The 20,146-nt window shown below is 41.9% G+C and overlaps 1 protein-coding gene across 4 annotated transcripts in view; it reads left to right on the top strand.

Moving 5' to 3' along the window:
• LOC126106314 (1-phosphatidylinositol 4,5-bisphosphate phosphodiesterase) overlaps positions 1 to 20,146 on the top strand; it is a 409,255-nt gene that overhangs the window by 280,207 nt on the left and 108,902 nt on the right. For 3 of the 4 annotated variants that reach the window (XM_049912540.1, XM_049912542.1, XM_049912543.1), the window contains one exon: positions 5,604 to 5,683. The exons of the other annotated variant lie outside the window; for it this stretch is intronic. In XM_049912540.1, coding sequence (XP_049768497.1) covers positions 5,604 to 5,683 — 80 coding nt within the window. The remainder of the gene's footprint in view (positions 1 to 5,603; positions 5,684 to 20,146) is intronic. 4 annotated transcript variants of the gene reach the window in all.

Below are 20,146 nucleotides of genomic sequence, written 5' to 3'. Positions count from 1 at the left end.
AAGAAAGCTTACAACTTGTGCAGTGTGTGCTAACATGCATGGTGGCAAACAGTCATTAGAGCATGATGTGTGTGTCCACTGTCAAGTTAAAGTACAGTGTTTCACTAATGTTTAGTGTGTTTTAAAACTTTGTGTATTTGATTCATTGGCAGTCTTGCGTACATAGTTTACAGTATTTCTGTTCTGTAAATGTGCATGCTGACAGATTTAGAAGAAGAAAAGAAACAGGCAGGCCGTGTAATGCATGGCCATAGTGATGTCAGCTGGAACTATGATAGTGTTGAGACTATGGCCTGTGTTATATGTTCACTGGTAAATTTCGTAGGAGTAACTCTTTCTTTAGGCTATGTGTGTTTGTATTAATAATTCACATGTGGACATTTGCACATAAAAATAATTTTAAAAATGTTTTAGTGGGAAGAAAGGCAAAGTTTTTTTTAAATTTTGTTTTAATTTTTTTTATACAGACACTGAAAAGTATTTGGATGAAATTGTTGATGTTATTTGAGTAACATTTTGTTTTCTGGTGTACCTCTTAAGCATATTTTGGTCAATATTTTTTACACAGATTTGTGTGGTGTTCATTGGACTAATAGCTGTGCAAGGAATACAAACATTACTTTTATGATGTGTTACACACCATTGTCTTCAGAGTTATTACAGTGCCAAATGCACTACAGTGTCATTTTTTTCCACTTCTAGAAAAGTTCATTCAGTCTTTGCTGTGCTTAATATTTGTATTGTTGTTCCACCCATATGCACACTCTCTTGTTATTCGTTAGTACGTTTTCTCTACACTTTGATGCTTTTCACTTCCTACAGGCCTTCTCAGATGCAATAATGAAAATCGGCCTTCCTTTTCAATTCAGTGCAGGTTCACAACAACAAGAAAGCTGTTGGTAATCCTCTCTGAATCCCACAGATGACATGTGTTCTTATAAGTAATGCACTTCATCACTGGCCTTCAAATTTACTCCCTGGAGTCAATATCTTTTTCGTATGTTTACGTTACTCAACATTTGGAAATAGTTCAGTTCATGAAGTATTGAGTGTAACGTAGATATTTTGTTAGTTCAAATAGATATTTTGGTAGTTTAAAAGTGAATCTTTGCAGGAAAGGCCAAGTTGTTCTCATGAAATGCTATCGAGTAAGTGCAGAGTAGAGAGCTGGGACTCGAGTGAGGCTGTGTGACAATTCTGCCACCAGCTTCCCCTGTCTCTTGCTGATTTCACGAGGATAAAAGATGAGGGGGAGCTGGCTGTGTGGGCAGTTCTCTCTCCCTCCACTGCACACTCGGAAATAGCTTGCAGGGGACATATGCAGATTATTAAGCTGCTAAATGCCTCCATACATTTGACTGTTTGTATCTCATGCACTCTCTCACCTTTTCCCGAATCCTACAGTGAAATTTCTTTTGACTGATCAATGGACTGTAAAGTTTGCCAGATGTATAAAAACATAGTGCAGAACATTCTCTCGAAAACCCTGTGTTGTCTTTTTGCTTGTAGAAGATTTGCTCTACAGTAGTTCACCCTCTGGCTCATCATCAGTAGTAACATCTGATTTCTGATGTTAAGTATCTGTGCATATCAGCTCAGCTTTCAGAAATTGTCATTTGTTAAATGCAAAATGGCATTCCACTGGGACACACCGGACCTGCCGCAGAACATTTGTCTGATCGACACTCACCCTGAAGGTTGTGTACTGTGGTGTCAACTTCCTATTGACTGACTCTGACAATGTTCCCAATCCAAACAATTGCTAATTCTTCCTCTGGATAGAGAATTTTTTATTGTTCTACTCTTATGTGCTGTACACTGAAGACTACAAGCAGCCTGCAAAAACCAACAAAAGGATGACTTGGTGATGCCTTACAGCACCACTCTCTGACCCGGGTAAGTTTTCATTAGCCATTAATGAGGAACCAGGGTGGTACCATCAACCCCAGCAGTTACCTTATTGACTTTCAGCTACACTGCTATAGAGTGAAGGCATCATTGATAGATCTTTCGGCTCGCTGCAATTTATCTGCGCCGTCATAGATGGGATCATTGAAAGCTGTCAGCTTTGCAGCATTTAACCTCACGTTGAAGTTAATGTAATGTACACTATGTGATCAAAAGTATCTGGACATCTGGCTGAAAATGACTTAAAACTTCGTGGTGCCTCTGTCGGTAATGATGGAATTCAATATGGTGTTGGCCCACTCTTAGCCTTGATGACAGCTTCCACTCTCACAGGCATACATTCAATCAGGTGCTATAAAGTTTCTTGGAGAATGTCTACCAATTCTTCACGGAGTGCTGCACTGAGGAGAGGTATCAATGTTGGCCAGCGAGGCCTGGCACAAAGTCGGCATTCCAAAACATCCCAAAAGTGTTCTGTAGGATTCAGGTCAGGGCTCTGTGCAGGCCAGTCCATTACAGGGATGTTATTGTCTTGTAACAACGTCCACCACAGGACGTGCATTATGAACAGGTGCTCCATTGTATCGAAACATGCAGTCGCCATCCCCGAATTGCTCTTCAACAGTGGGAAGCAAGAAGGTGCTTGAAACATCAATGTAGGCCTGTGCTGTGAGAGTGCCACACAAAACAAGGGGTGCAAGCCCCCTCCATGAAAAACACGACCGCACCGTAACACCACTACCTCCGAATTTTACTTGTGGCTCTGCATACGCTGGCAGATAACGTTCACCATGCATTCGACGTTCGCAGGGCATTCGCCATACCCACACCCTGCCATCGGATTGCCGCAGTGTGTACTGTGATTTGTCACTCCACACAAAGTTTTTCCACTATTCAATCATCCAATGTTTATGTTCCTTACACCAGGCGAGGTGTCATTTGGCATTTGCCAGTGTGATGTGTGGCTTATGAGCAGCCGCTCATAACCATGAAATCAAAGTTTTCCCACCTCCCACCTAACTACCATAGTACTTGCAGTGGATCCTGATGCAGTTTGGAATTCCTGTGCGGTGGTCTGGATAGATGTCTGCCTATTGCACATTATGACCCTCTTCAACTGTCGGCGGTCTCTGTCAGTCAACAGACGAGGTCGGTCTGTACACTTTTGTGCTATGTGTGTACCTTCATGTTTCCATGTCAGTATCACATGGGAAACAGTGGTCCTAGGGATGTTTAGGACTGTGGAAATCTCGTGTACAGACATATGATACAAGTGACACCCAGTCACTTGACAACGGTGGAAGTCCGTGAGTTTCGTGGATCACCCGATTCTGCTCTCTCGCGATGTCTGATGACTACTGAGGTTGCTGATATGGAGTACCTGGCAGTAGGTGGCAGCATAATGCACTTAATATGAAAAACGTATGTTTTTGGGGATATCTGGTTACTTTTGATCACATAGTGTAATTACTGCACTCTCACCCATTGGTTCATAATGGAAACAGAACTAGGTTCTCAATTAATTTTTCATTTATTAATATTTTTAAGTACAGGTCTATAAATGGTGGATTTGCACTGCTGGTCACCATAACTCTCGTTGTGAACTGTATGAGGGTATGTCTTATTATATGACATGGCAAGAGAATATGGCTTCAAAATGTTTGTCACTACAAAATTTAAAGAAGAGGACCAAGCCTTTAGATTTGTTTTCCACCTTAATTTCAATGCAGCTGTGACTTCAACTTGTCTTTGCAGAGTGGTTCACACTCCTGGGGTAACTATACAGTCATTACTCCCAAAACCACATTTTTGGGGATGGGGGTCATGACCTCGGTGACGCCCACTCTCCTTTCCCCTCCCCCTCCCCCCATGCCTGTCCTCCACCTCGACTGATGGCCTCAACATTAGGCTGCGACATCCGTTTTGTGCTAGCCAACAGAACGCAGGCGGAGCTGTATGGGTTACATTATAAAGAAAGTGTTGGAAGTTACCATAAAATTTACAGAAATACTCATTTATGGCACCTATCATTAAAGGTGTCATGCATACAACCCGGTGAAAGGTAGTTGCATGAATTGTTACAGAAACAAATTGAGGAAGCATTTGGGAGCATTCTACAGGCTGCCAAATAAGTGGCAAACATTTTCTTTGTTGTGTGCTGCAGGTTGGTGTTTACAGGGTGCCTGAAAATAAGACACAAAAATTGCCTAACAGCATTATGACAGGAATGGAAAGGGATCAGAAATATTGATTATGCCTTAAGAGTGAGAGCTCACTAGAAATTTATTTTAGAAAGATAAGTTTCACAGTTAGTGATATTTACACCCAGCCATGAAGCAGTCATGTCATACCCCGTAACGTTGTGTGGTGCGTGACACTGCATGCTGAACGTGACACACTTACAGACATCACCACCGTGTTGATTGTGAGGGAGTGGTTCAAAGGACGAGCCTTCCTGGAGTTTGCAGAGATTGACAATCGTGCACACACTAGAAATGGAGGGTGATGTCAACTGCTAACCCTCCTGCTACCACTTGATGAGCTCTTGTGAGGGTCAGTGTGTGGCCACTAGCCGGGTCTGCTTTGCATGTAAGCCTCTCCATTTTACCCTGACACCCCTCCCCCTACCACTCTGTTCTAGTACTCGCATTCTCTCCAAATTCTCAACAACCACCTTTCAGCCAACTATTGCACTCTCTTCTTTTCTACTTTTGTCTCAGAGGTTCAGTGCGTGCATCTTCCTCATTATTCTATCACATGTCCTTCTCTTTATCTTTTGTACCACTTAAGCCTCACTAATTCTATTCCCTTTCCTTTACCATTTCCCTGATCTCTTTATTCCTTATTCTGTCCATATGTAGTACTCGCATTCTGATTATGTGAAATTTCGTTTCACACACCTGTATCTCACTTAAATCCATGTTCTCCACTGTCCAGTTTCAGAAGGGTAGATCAGGTTAGGCACACAGGAGGGTTGATATACCGTCATCTCAGTCCCTTGTGGATCAACTTTATTCCACTCCGATCTCCTGACTCTTCTCCCCTCCCCGTCACCCCTTCCATTGACTTTCTTGTCATTTCTTCCATTTGTTTCCCCTACCTTCCTCGGATACTATCTGCCTTTTCATCACCTGTTCTGCTGAAAGTATGAGTTCTGGGTTAGCCTTCTCCCCCTTCCTAATCATGAGTGTGAACTCTCTGTTCCTCACAATAACATAAGGCCTCTGCTCTTGGATCCGGTTGCTGATGAATTCCTTTGTCCTTATTCTGGCAGTGGCTGTGAACTGATCAGTTGAGGAGCCAACATGTGACACATCCTGACTCGCATTATTGGCAATATTTGGCTTCTACATTTTCCGCAACTTGTTTTCAGATGCCCTGTATACATTTGTATCCATCACTCACCTTTTCTTTTCAGGACTTCTGCAGACATTTGCTGCATAAGCTCAGTATTGTTGTAATATAACTAAACTGAACAGTTTCTCTGCTAATACAGGGAGAAACACCTTTCTTGAAGACTGAGCTTCTGTACTGGTGATTTAACTTATGTGCTGTTCTAGTCATTAAAGATCGTATAATTATTGTTGAAGTAATATGTGTCATTTGTTTTGTTGTCGTGTTACACGAGTAAATACAACTATTTTTCTGCCTGTCTCTTTCGCCCGTTTCCTCTCGACACGCCATCTACCGTGTAGACGTGGAGGGACGGCTTGCGAAAGATCACACACAACAACAAGATCAACAATGTGTGCCCGCGCACCAACCTCATGAAACAGTAAGTGTAGTTAGTGTGGCGCCTACACCGATACTGGGCCTCACCTTCCCCGCCTCGCCAGCAGGGAGGATCCAGGCATCGCCTCCACCTTGGCACCTTCCCCGGCCCCCTCCCCATAGATGTATCAGCTCATGTCGTGCCCTTCACATTGTGTGTCCATCTCTTTGTAGCTAGCATCGCGCTGGTCGTGAATTGACCCCCTGTGAATATGTTGTCAGTTAACAGGTAAACTTTTTACAGAAAAAAATTGTGTGGGCAGCATTTGAGTTGCTGTATAGTGTAGTTTCTTGTGGAGTAAATTGTTTGTAATCTGCTAGATACTGGAACTGTGTGGTGGTGTAAATCTTTACACTTAAATCTTTTTTGTTGTTGTAGAACACGTGATTCATTTAAATGCTACTGTAGTGGTTGGTTACAGCAAAAGAGATGGCTATTCTAAAATTTTTGGAAATGTGTAGTTTTTCTGTTAGATCAGCTCACTGATAAAGTGCTCCAGTGTGGAAACTGTAGAGGAAGGCAGAAATTCGGGTGGAGACAGAACATGTGACTGTGTGTCACACTCATCAAACACTCTCCTTTCATTTGTTCACACATCGTGTTTCATAAATCCCTCACGTTTGTAGCGCGATGCAGGGTACTGACATCGACAAGACTGTAGGAAACACTTCAATATATATATATACTGGGTGTCCCATTTATCTTGACCACCCTAAATAACTGTTTGTCCATATGCAAATTACAAAATGTTTCAAGAAAACATTCTTTAGCCGTCAGAGAGACATCAATCAGCGTGAGTGCCTTCGTTGTAGCTTTGTTTTTTACAAAGATTTGAACAGCGGTATGAGTTTTTTAAATGGCACCCTGTATTTTTTATTCAGTAATTCATTTCCTCTCGTAAAGATCTATTCAAAAATGTATCACAGTGTACCATTCACTGAAACACAATGTTAATAATCACATCACATAACACAACACTGACGTTGACGCTCCCAGTGCTTAGTGCAGGTACTCATGGTAATGGAACACATCCATGTGCTGACGTTGACAGAGGACAAATGTAAACATAAGTAGAATGTACACCAACGAAGAGAAGGTAGAAATGCTACTCATCTATGGGGAATGTAAGTTAGCAGATCAGTAATAGCAATACTGTTTTCTTATGTACAGGTACTTTTGGTACAGTAGTTTAGTCCTTTTAAATACTGTTGTTTAGAGTAGGCATACAGTAAAGGCTGTCCTTCGTTCACACTGCATTGACATAATGTTTCTTTTATTGTTGCTGTTGAAGGTAAGCTAAATGCTGTGCATTCAGTGGAACTGTACAGAGAGCTATATCCTGACGACAAGAACCCACCTTCCTGATGGGTGTTTTCTCATCTTGTTGCAATGCTTCAGGAAATGGGAAGTTTCAACCCACAACAACGCATTTGTCGTAGCACTGCTGTCCTCCTACTTCTCGGCTGTTGTTATTATGTAATACATGAAACAAAACATTAACATAAAAAACACTGTCAGCTGTCTGTATCGTGGCAAAATTGAGATATGTTTAGTTTACAATGTACAATTCTGACAAATTGTGGGATACTGGTCTGGCCCTTGCTTCAGGCAAGTAAAGAAAAATAGTAGCCAGGAGTGGTCCTGTGACACCATTTCCTGAGAGATTGCACCATATGTCTTGTACTCACCGATCAGCACTATACATGTGTCTGTAACGTGGAGATATGTATCCGACAAAGGACATGTTGAGTGTCTGCTGCTTAATTACTACCTGTGTGATAACAGCCACAAATCTGGTCTGTCCAGTTAGGAAGGTCTTAAGATAATATTGGCTCTCCTGCATTTTCTGTCTTCTGCCATTCTTTTGTCATTACGTACTTGTTTTGCACTCTGATTTTGTCCACTAGCTGGATATCTTTTCTCCCTTTTCCTCTTTTTTCCTTTAGCTGTTGCTTCTAAAGCATGTGATAGTAATGGTGCCTTCTAGATAGTGTTGTTCTCTTTCTATTTAAATCTCCTACAGTATTTGTATTTGTTCACAATCCCTTCTTAATAGTCCTTCATCCTTAATTCTTTCTGTCCAATTTATTTTTACTATACTCATCCTTGTCTACATCTCAAAAGCCTCCAGTCTTCTTTTATCTTCATTTCTTATTGTGCATGTTTCTGCACTGTACAGAACCCCACTCCAGACAAAGCATTTAACCAGTATTTTGCTTACATGTCTGTTCAGTTTTCCACATAGTAGCTTCTTCTTGCTATTTGAATGCTTGCTTAACCATTGCAATTCTGGTTGTTATTGCTTGGGTGCATGTCATCTCCTCTTCCTCTGTTAGGTGCCTTTGTATTTGATTTCTTTTTACTTGTACAACTATGCCCTGCCGTTACCTCACAGCTATATATTCCTTTACTTTGTAGGAATGGTCATGTCCTTGATTTTCTTACTATTAATAATTCTCATCTTGTGCTCTTGGGATGCTGCACTCGGACTTTCTGTCATTTTGTTCATTGTCAATTAAAATTCAGTAAAAAGTGCCACTTTGTCAGTAAATTTTATACATTCGATCCTTTTCCCATGGGTAGATACCACCCTCGTTCCCTTCAAAACATTTCTTTACTATTTCTTCAGACTACATGTTAAATGAGATGAAGTAGGCGAGTTAAAATCTACTCGGATTATCTGAAGCAGGTGTTGTGACACTGTACAGTGTTCATGTAAAAACCTGGCATGTTAAATGGACTGTGAAAGTTTAACTAAACATTTTTTTGAAGGTGATAGCCAATGGCTTTGTTCGTTTAAGTGAGGTTGTGCAACTGTTTAATTGTGTTTTATTATAACACTCGGTTTGATTTATGCCATTGTCACATCGTATATTTACATCAGAGGAAAGCATAAAATGGCTACAAATCCATGACGATCAATCAGTCGTACATAGCTGGCATAAATTTATATTTATGAAAGATCAACCATTAATTACACATCATAGCATGTATCAGTATCACAATCCATGTAATTACCATCGATTTGAACTGCTAAATATCTACAGGACCAAACAGGTATCTTTGTCTAAAAGGTGGTATGTTCAGTATGAAATCAGTCACAACTGATTGTCAGGTATGTGTAGATGTTGGGTTGGGTTGGTTGGGGAAGGAGACCAGACAGCGAGGTCATCGGTCTGTTCGAATTAGGGAAGGATGGGGAAGGAAGTTGGCCGTGCCCTTTGAAAGGAACCATCCTGGCATTTGCCTGGAGCGATTTAGGGAAATCACAGAAAACCTAAATCAGGATGGCCGGACGCAGGATTGAACCGTCGTCCTCCCGAATGCAAGTCCAGTGTCTAACCACTGTGTCACCTCGCTCGGTGCTAAGTGTAGGTGTGTTGAAGAGTGTACGTCCATAGACATTTATTATGAAAAGAAAACCTAAGCAAAGGTATAACTAAATCTTCTTCACACCTTCAGTGTTAAAGGTTATTACAATGTGTTACAAAGAAAACATGGGATGAAGACATAAAACGGAATAAAATTTTTTGCAATAAAATTACATCAGTTGTACAAGAATATACTGACAAAGAAAAAGAAATACAGTAACATCCCAGAATTTATTGGTGATTGATTCTTAAGCATTTCTAATTGTTTCGTGTTTTGTTTTGATGTATACAGATACCGTAATGATAGTGTAAATCTAAAACAGTAATTGTAATAAGACAATTAAACAGTTGCTTGTCATGTATTAAAAAAAAAGTTTGATTAAGCTGCCATGACCTGTGAACTGAATTATTCAGGCTGTTACAGAGAGTACAGCTAGGAATGTTTCACTTTGACACGGTATTGCTCAAAGTGAAAGAAGGAATAAATGACAGAAAAACGCTTGCACCAGTTAGAGATTGTACCCTGGGTCTTCAGGTTCTCTGTCCGACACCTATACAGTGAGCCACCAAGGCACACAGCATGTGATTGAGAGAGTTGTTTTTTAATTTTGACATGTGGCGCTCAGTCTATAACAGCTTGGATGAACGTAGGACTTTGTCAGTTGATCTGACCGTCACCATCAAGTAAAAGTAATGTTTACGAACCTCTGTGCTTGTCGAACGCTATGGGTATTATCCTGAGCGTGGGGTTTTCCCTTCTGAGATCGCACTGTTCCCATTCGTGTCATCGGAAAAATCAGCGACCGGTTTGGCACGTGTGAAGATGACGTGCATTGTATTTGCTGAACCCTACAAACACTGGATTTGATTCCAATCAGTACTCTGAAAACAAAGCCCCATTATCATCCTCCAGCATTTGGAGAGGTAACGAAACAGTTAGTTTAATGTGTGGCGTAAATTCTCCTCAGTGGCTGTTTGGGAGCACTTGGGCTGTTTTAAATGCAAAGTGTCTCTGTACTGTATTAGGTTCTCTGTGTTGCTTTACCACACTCTTTTTTTTTTTTTATTTTGTGGCTGCTTTACTGGTTCGTGTCCACAAGTACTATGAATGTGAACAATTGTCAGAGCAGTAGAAGTTAGTGGGGAATTTGAATCTAAATTAGATGCACTTCCACTGCCACAGTCTCTACTACCCTCGGCGAGCATTTCACACACTGCTGTCAAGTCGTATCAGAGGACGGTGAACAGTGAACAGTGTGTTCTGATCCCCTTCTGGCTGTCTCAGTTTGCTTTCCTGTAGTTACCGTAATCGGCCAAAGTGAATTCTGGAATGTTTTCTTTGAAAAGCAACAAGTGCTTCTTACCTACACCCTATTCCAGATGAGCTAGAGCTGCTTGTCCGATTAGTTGGACATTGTCTGTCAAGTGTCAAAACTGTAATCATTCTTTGTCATATTCGCACTATCGATTCTACTGTAGCTGAGACTCACGATAAAAATTAAAATGTTAATGTGAGTCGGGTGCTCATTGATGAAAAATGCTACACTTGTCGTTCGTAAAATGTTGACAATTTGTGGAATGTGATTCTGGGTTTCTGAAATTAAACTTGTTACTGTTTTAAACTTTTTGTAAAATAAGTAATCACTATTGATAGAACTGTTGATTTCTTAGGGCTCTTATTTTGTTGTAGAGTATGTAGAAAACAATAGTTTCTGAGCTGATACATTGTTTCCATAGCCTGGATCCTCCTTTGACAGCACGAAGGACAGTGAGTGTAGCCTTTGTACCACATCTTTGTTTGTCAGATCTGTTTATTTTCCCTAAAGCTCCAGTTGTGCTGCCGCGTACAAGCACTATGGGAAACTTATTGTGCTTTGGTCAAATGTAATCTAGAAGGGAGCAAAAAGTACTTTAAATAGTAATCCTAGTGGACAAATACAGACCTGAATTGTTGTGAGTTTGGCAGTGCTCAAATATCGGGCGGAGAGACAGTGTAGGGCGTAGGGAAATTCTGTGTGTGTGTAGCACACTGACTTTCTCCTGCAGTAACTGGTTGCAGTACTAGTTTAGCCTTTCTTCTTAAGCTTAACATTTAACATTTTAAAATTACACTTCAAAACAGCTTGTAATTCCAACTTAATTTTCATGTACTTTCGGTTGCAAGCTTTGTAGTTCTCTCTTTGCCATTGCTTGTTGAAAGAAGTTTAGTGGTTAACATTGGTATTTAACCTCGTAACACGCACATGTTGTACATCCTGGTATGCTCCTCATTCCTTGTAGTTAACCAAAAAGATTGTACTAATTAGCACTGGCATTCTTTTGTCAGTCACACGATTCTGTTTTACGAACAGCAAAGGAGTACATCACTTGCTGTTTAAAATTGTGTCTGAAAGTAATGGCAGGAGACACTCTTCAGTCCCAGTTTGTGTCCCTCAGCACTGATTACAATATCTCAAAATGTAATATTTGAACGGAAATGTGTAAAAGCAGTTGGTGTAAAGATCGATTCGAGCTGCAGAATTGTGTGCACAGCAGTGAAGGAAGTATACTTCTTGGGCTTGTAACACTGAACTCACTACAAATGAAAGCAAAATATATTTTTCACTGTGATACCTCCAGTGTGGTTCACGTTCAGTGCAATTGTGTGTGTGACATCGCATGGGAATCGGTGTGGGGGATTGGGGAGGGGGAGGGAGGGGGGCAGCCTCTGACCATTATGTCACCTCTGTGCTGTTCCTCAGATATTGCCAGGTGTATTATCCTGTTTAGCCAAACTAGACGACTCACAAGCTGCCTCAGAAGGAAGTTCAAAATTGTTCTGCTGTTTGGTACTTTGGACTGTTGCTACAGTAGCATCCGCTCTGTCTCATACTGAAGCCTTACAGGATAACAATAGCACATTGACTGTCCAGTTTAGGTATACAGGAGCCTGTTGTCACTGAGTGTCAAGGCTGCAGCTGTCTGTGCATTGTGGAGAGGTGGGGTGGCCTTCTCTCTTTGGTTCCTAGCAACATTTTTGAACTGCCAGAACAATGTGTGTGTGTGTCCAGATAATATACCCACTACCAGTGTATTTGTGACAGTATCACAAGGTCTTCTAGATGGTGGTGCCGTACCAATGACAAACGGCAGTTTTGGAATGGGCCAGTCAGTGCAGCACGACTGATCGGTAATGTTTCAGACTGAGTGCATACATGTGTGTGCTGCACATAGGTCTGAAGTACTCAGTGACTCTTTTCTGAGATCACTCTTAACTTGTCTAGTGTATTCTCAACTGACACTGATTCACTGTTTGTTTTTTCATCGTGTATTACTGGTTGCCGTACCATCCGCACTACAAGTTGGAAAAAAGTTTTATGTTCACTGTCAATTCCTGTGCTGCATCTGCAATGGCACTCACTACCTACACGAAATGCCTTTTCTTTTTGATGGTCTCTGCTTGTGAGGTCACCACAGATGTCACCGATCTTATTGTCTGTAAACTGTTCTTCTGGGAATATGCTGAAGAAGTGTGAATTTAGATCTGATGGATCAGGGGCTTGAGGGATGGCAAAAACCTTCAGTGTCTAATACAGTCTTGTGTTTCCAGCTGAGTGTGTTTGTTAGAATCTCGCAATGTTTTGACGAGTGTCGCCCTGTTATCTTTTGGTCGAGTGTCAAAATGGTGTCTCAGTTGTGACCGTATTGACAGGTGATGTGCCTCACGGTGCAACTTTGCCCGTGTGAAAATGACTCCCAGAAGATGGTGCGAGTGACACTTACCAAAGTGTCAAGTCGTTTCTACAAACTCACTCAGCTGGAAACTCGAGAGTTTTATACTAGTTCAGATCAAAAGAAAAGGCGATGACATCAATTCTGTGCCTGTCGAGCAGTGTTAGCAAGACTGTGGAAACCACACCGTCTCGTATTTTGCCAGATCACGTACATTGTTTTTCCACCATTACTATTTCCATCTGTGAAATACAGTTGACTGGTTACTTCAGAGCAGGCAACAGCTCACGAAAATTATTGTCTCTGTCTGAACAGGCTTCAGAAGGCGCAACGGTACTGACCGACTGCCGTGGTATCCTCAGCCTTAGCAGCCTTAGACGTGATTGGATGCAGATCTAGAAGGGGCATGTGATCAGCACATCACTCTCCCAGATGTTGTCAGTTTTCATGACCGGCACCGCTACCTCTCAGTCGAGTAGCTCCTCAATTGGCCTCACAAGAGCTGACTGCAACTCTCTTGATGACAGTACTCGATGGACTCGGACGATCACCCGTCCGAGTGCTAGCCGAACCCGACAACACGTAACTTCAGTGATCTGACAGTAACCAGTGTTACCCCTGCTGCAAGGCTGTCGACCACATGGAAATTAGATTATTGTTTAAATTTCACCAGCTAAGTCGTTGGTGGACCTGGTGTCATCTACTGTTATTAGGCAACGCTGTCATCGGGAAAGTCGACTCAAATATTAGTGGACGTGACATTCAAACTGATGTTTAGGTGTCCAACTTGCAGTTTCCCAATTCCTTCATAAGTCACTTCACCCAAATGCTCAGATTCGGCCATGGCAAATGGTGTGTTCCTGGTGCGGCTCCTCCCTTCGTGTTTACAAACTCTAGAAGATAATGGGAATAGCTTCTGGTTTTAATTTTGTCACTGTCTCACAAAATAGTTGTAGGAATTAAGTTTTTTGACTAACTGTTGAAAGGTAGGTTTTCTGTGTTGGGGGACTCTGTTCACAACTCATACAGCACTGCACAGATGGTGCCAATCACGGAAGTGACCGGGTGTGCTTCAGGCTAGAAGAAATCGTTAGTGACAGGTAGAACTTCAGACCGATGGTTCCTTTCATTGGCACAGTGTGAGAGACAATCAGGGAAATGACACAAGAGTATAAGTTAGTGAAGCTGAAAAATTCCTGATAGAATCAAATAATACAGGGCCGGCTGTGCAACCTTAAATAATAAGTGTGTATGATTCACAGCAGCACCAAAATGGACTGTGACATGTATACAGTGATCTTGTCCGCCCCGATAGCTGAATGGTCAGCGTGACAGACTGCCATCCTAAGGGGCCTGGGTTCGATTCCCAGCAGGGTTGGGGATTTTCTCTGCTCAGGGACTGGGTGTTGTGTTGTCTTCATCATCATTTCATCCCCATATGGCGCGCAGGTCACCAAATGTGGCGTTGACTGTAATAAGACCTGCACCGAGGTGGCCGGACCTGCCCCGTAAGGGGCCTCCCGGCCAATGACGCCAAACGTCAATTTCAATCACAGTGATCTTTGGTATATGTAGTATGAAACTACGAGATTTGACTTACATCTGCAGGAATATGTAATAGGAGATTCCAAATAATTGTATGAGGCATCTAGCAAAGTTGACATTCTGTGATTGACCTTATTTTAACAGCTGACACAGCTTAAATTTTGCTGTAAAATGATATTGCAGTAATGAGATCACAACACGGGCCAACGAAAAGATATTTTTTAGCACTGAATCTCTCTCTGTCTTCAATTACTTCCAGTCACATATAGGTTTGTTGCAGTGTAACTTTACTATAAACTTGGAAATTAGTAAAACGTGTAATTGGAATGAAAAATAATTTTATCTTTCAGTACTTTTATTGAGGTATAAATATGAAAATGTTCCATTATCAGATGGGAATAATATGACCATTGGATGCCATTTCCATTCTCTCTCATCTACAGCTTTTTCACCTCGAAGAAAGCATCAGGTGCAGAGTGACTGACAGCAGTGCTGCAGTGCACAGTACCTTTCTGATGACAAAATTGAAGTCAGTCTCGAGTCTCATCGGACAGCCTAAATTCTAGGACTTTTCCACCCTGACGGCTATAATTGGAGTCCATTTTGCTCCCTAATAACTCCGTAAGAAATTCCTTGAGTTGTACCTAGGGCTACGTCATAGTAACAGAAATTTTTGATTCAGATCTGGAATCAAACATTATTTTTTTGTATGCCAGGCCCAGCAGATATGCCTTCTCCCATCTTCGCCTCTGATAGGTAGGAAAATTCTTGCAGCTACACTTGAAAAATTCTCCAACTTTGGTTAAGGCTTTCACAAAGTGTTTCATCAGGGCTAACTTCATGTGTACAAGTGCTAGTGGAATTTTTTCCAGGTCTGCTACCTACTTGTGAAAAATGTTCTTCCATCCATGCTTCGGACTAGTGTGTTCTGAACCGATGTCGATCCGTTGCCCTGCCGTCGATTATGAGTAAGAGGTTATTAATTTAAATATTATTGTCACCGTTGTTGGCAACACTCTCATAATCACGACAGAGGGGTGCAGAGAAGAAACCTTCCAGAAGGTCGTGGAGATCAACACTGGACACAGCTGCTCTTGCTGGCGGGTAACCCTCTTGCTACACATCGACGAGTTATTGTGAGGGACAGTCTGCAGCCACTGGCCAGGCCTGCTTTGCCCATAAGCCTCTCAGTCTTCCCCCATCCACCCACTCTGCAGTTCCAGTGCTCTCCTCCTTTCTAAAATCTCTCCTTTACCCCTTTCAGCTGACTATCCATCGGTCTCACTTTTCATATATTTGCTCAGAGCCTCAATTTCTAGTGTCTGCCTCAGTATTCTGTGTGTCACTCTCTTTACATTTTGTACCATTCGAGCTTCCCAGTTTACGTCCTAATTCCTGTAATGTGCCCACAACTTGCAGTGTAGCAGGTAACGCAGCCGCCTCTAGATCTCGGGCTCCCGTATTTGATTCCTGGCCAGATTGGAGGTTTTCTTCACTCAGAGACCAAGTGCGTCATCCTAATCGTCTCGTCTCGTCTATGTCAGTGCGTGAGCCACCTGAGTGTCATTGAATAGAAAAACGCGCATTGGGCGACCGAATGACTGCAAACAGGGTCTCGGTGCCATTAATGCTGTACAATTGTTTTGTTTCCTTTACTGTTTCCCCAGTATCTTTATTTCTTATTCCATCTGTAGTAATCATTCACATTCTGCTTCTGTGAAATTTCATTTCACGGGCCTGTATCTTGCTTAAACCCATTTTCTTCCCTGTCTGGGTTTCAGAAGGCCAGGTCAGGATAGCCATACAGCAGAGTCAATAGTTGCTCACCTCTGTCAGCCGTGGGGCACTGTTATCCCACACCGGGCTCCTGACACTTCTCACAGTATTGCTGCTTCCACTCGCCCTTCTCTCTTGTTGGCTTCCTCATCATTTGTTCCACTATGTTTCTGCACTACTGTAAGCTATCTGCATTCTCCAGCTCTTCTGTTGCCAGCACAAGTCCCAGGATAGTCTTTTTCCCTCCTGATCACAATCATGAACTCACTCACTCTTCCTCACGTTACATTTCTTACCAAATAATGTGACCACCTGTACCTGTTACCTGTGCATCAAATTGCTGCTGAGCTAGATCATCCGTGTTCCCCCAGATTATTAGGTCGTCAGAAGTGCTGTTAATTTACAGTTGTCTTCTCTGACTTTTTCTGCCACTGTGTGCATTACGTCACGTGTGACGACTGCAAAAAGTGGAGGTAAAAGTGAACTTTTTTGTTTTAAATGTCTTCTCTGCAACATCACATTGCTTCTGCTTTGGTGGTAACCAAGACAGTTGCTCATTTTTGCACGCCTCGGCTCTTGAGGACTTCTCGTATATTACTGGGGAACACACTTCTCACTATCCGGGAAGACCATCAGCAAATCTGGGTGACACTCGTAACATTTCTGTTAACTGGTTCCTCTGCCACCATTTTCATATCTGTAAATGAAAGGCACAAGAAAATACTGTAGAATGTGCAGGTTCTTGTGCCTTTCATTCATGGTGCTGCTCCTGTACCTGCCTTACTGCAAGGATAAGATTTGTCTCTGGCCTGATGCTTTGTGGTTGTTTCTTCATCTTTTACTCAGCCACCTCTCATACTCTTCTGTAGAATTTTCTCAAGTATGTACACAGAATGGCACATCAGTGACACCAATCTATAATTCTTAAATACTGTCCTTTCTTTTTTTGAAGACTGGGTCAGTATTCCGTACTTCCTCCAATCGATCCTGGTCACAACTACAGCCACGCAACTGCAGACAAGCAAATGGCCACAGGTCAGGACCACCAGGAGATTCTAACTGGTGATGAGAGCTAGCTTTGTCATTATTGCACAAAAAATACAAATGCACAGACTGGATCTGATTACAGGCAAGACTCCATATGGCTGTCACATTTTGTTCTGTCAACTCGGCATCTCTCCTCTGTACAGGGGTTATTGGAGCATGTTATGCCCCTTACTGACCAGGTCTGTCACTCTCGATCTGTTGGTGATTGTGTGCTGCAGTGTTGACAAAACAAAAACTTTTGATATATTGAATGGCATTCTGAAAAAGACATGCCACACACTTTCGTCCAGTTATTTAAATATGACAAAATGTATAGTCCATTGTTTGCTTTGTAGAAATCTTTACTGTTCCTTCGTTTTAAATCATAGTTACTTAAAAGAAAGTGTTCATGTATTGAATGCCATTCTGAAAGAGAATAGTTTGTTCTGAAAGCAACTTTTGAAGATCAGGTACAGTGCATCTTACATAATAGACACAATCTCTTGCTCAGTTATTTTGATGGGACAAAATGAATGTTAGCAACCCAGTTGGTACAATATTACTGACAGAGATAGGAGTGCATTGGAAAGGCTTCCACAAAAAGACAGCAGTAGGGGAGAGTCTAGAAATTCTTGTGTGCACTTTGAAGCACAGCAGCGGGTCATAACAGTTCGGGCAGTCACACCGCGGTTTCTGGGGGTGCATCAGACCTTATGGTCGTACCCTATGTGAAGGAGATGGGTGAGGTCTGTGAGGCAGTTTTGGTGACTGTGCTTACTTGGTGTTTCCGCATGAAGATTACATAACCCAGTACAGTAATGTTCTAGACTGTTTTCATGAGACTGAAAAAAATGTGCTTTTCTCAACTGGCACAATCAATAGTGTTGAACATTATTATCTGGTGCACCTTAGGTTGGAATGTAATCGAAACCCATCGAATATCGTAAGTACAACTCGAATACGTGCAACAATTTCTTTGTGATGAGTGGCATAAAATCTGATTGACCACCATCAAAATTTTTGTGCAGCAAGGTCTTTGGGAGTGCAGTGGCATCCCAAAGCTGGCACGTGTATCACAGGGTAGTTCACGTATGACACAAGGACCCTATTCGCCACTGTGTGGGGCCTACGAGCACCCATATTTGTGCACGCTGCAACTTGTTTGTCGGGCCATGACCAGAGGCATGTCAGTCTTGCTCACTGTGACTAGTTACGAGTGGGTGCGGGAGAGTGTCCGAGAAAACTGTCGCGCCATTTGTCACGTAATTCCCGTAATTGGAAACATCTCACAATACTGCGAGTAGACGTGTCGGCGGCCTGTGTTCTCTCTTTGCCCTGCAGAAAATAACTTGGAACATTTTGTTGTTTGCCATTTTTCTGAAAAAATCACAATATATTGCTCACACATATTTCAGAAGTTATAGTTTGGTGGAGAAAGATCAGTACAGTAAATTTCACTTTCAGAAATTGCAGACTACATTCTTTGATATTCCTTAGAAATTCTCAATGTAACTGATCAGAATATTCAGAATTCCAGTGTCAGTTGTTCTGCAACTTCACATAATCTGTTAAATGCAGTTGTACTTAGTGAGGAAAAAGAACATTTTGAGACGACCTTTCTGTCACGCCAGTGCTAGAACTGATGTCATATGGCAAGAGTACCTGGACTGGTTAGTCGGTGTTTGCTGTAAACTTGCAGTGTCAGATTTGTTGTGAGCAGATGCTGCTGACACACTAGTCTGAAGTGCTGAATGGTGCAGCTATTTTTTGTGATTTTTTTTTTCCCCAAGGCCACCTTTAAGTCAGTTTTGGCTCGGATCGATTTGCAACCTGCCAGTGTCTGAGGAACAGATTCGAGTGTACAGAGGAAGGGGAATCTGCCAGCACGAGATGCGGCACAACTGGGGAGAGCTGGGCGTGGTGCATATTTTCTGGGACTCTCGGTTTGTGACACTCCAAATTTTAGTGAATAAACTTTGGTGTCAGTTGCAGAGATTTACATGTTCTACACCCGTGTGATGACTGTGTGTCGGTGCCTCTCTCAGGGCTGTGCTTGCAGGGTTTTTGGGAGCTGGGAAACTGAGATGTGGTTCGGGGCTCCTCTGTCTGTGTTGTGCTGTGCTGCGCTGCGCCACGCCGCGCTGCACCGTGCCGCTAGTGGTGACCATTTCTGAATGGCAGCTCTCTGCTGCAGCCTCTCTAAACCTGCAGGTTTTAATTTCTGGACATGTTACAGACATGTATTCAGTTGCAGTTGGTGGCAGCTGGAATTTCAGTATTCCACCATAGTATCTTTTGAGATGTTTACCAGTATTGCTCGTATATTTCGGGCAGTACGGAAAGTTACTCACTCTGTAATCCCTCGGTGACATACAGTCAATTCACAGGTTATGTCGAGGAAGCTGTCGATTGACGAAGATTCCTTTTATCCGTATCTTCTCCTGGGAAACGTCTTTGTGCTTACGTTTATAAAACAGAGCTACCATTCAGAAATAGTTGTCGCTTTGTAAAAGTTAATGTGTTCGTTTTACTTAATAACTTAGTAAATTGTTTCTATGTTCATGTTACTTAATAACTCAATAAATTGTTTCCATCTGTCAGTTTCTAATAGTACAACATCATAAAGTATTACACACACACACACACACACACACACACACACACACACACACACACACACACACACAAAAACTGAGTTTCATTTGTCACTGTGTCACAACTTTCAGAGTGCCTGAATATTTCGGTCTGTAAGTTTGGGTCATGGATGACAAATGAAATTGAGTTTCTTTCAAAATTGTGAGCAATATGTATTGAATTGCCAACTGTTGTTGCTGTAACATATTGCGGTGATTTTGTATCCTGTACAAAATTTCTTATTGTGTCTGTTGACATTTTGAGAAGTCCTTAAAGTAACTGCTTATTTTGTTAGTTAAGTTCTAAAGGTAGAGAATGTGTTTTTTTGACCTTTTGCATTTTAAGGGACTTAGTAAAATATTAGCATTAAGAATATACACCATTTAGATTTTCTGTCTGTTAT

This window comes from Schistocerca cancellata, chromosome 10 (genome assembly GCF_023864275.1).
Source record: "Schistocerca cancellata isolate TAMUIC-IGC-003103 chromosome 10, iqSchCanc2.1, whole genome shotgun sequence".
NCBI classification, from domain to species: Eukaryota; Metazoa; Arthropoda; class Insecta; order Orthoptera; family Acrididae; genus Schistocerca; species Schistocerca cancellata.
This window is presented reverse-complemented; position numbering and strand designations above follow the sequence as displayed.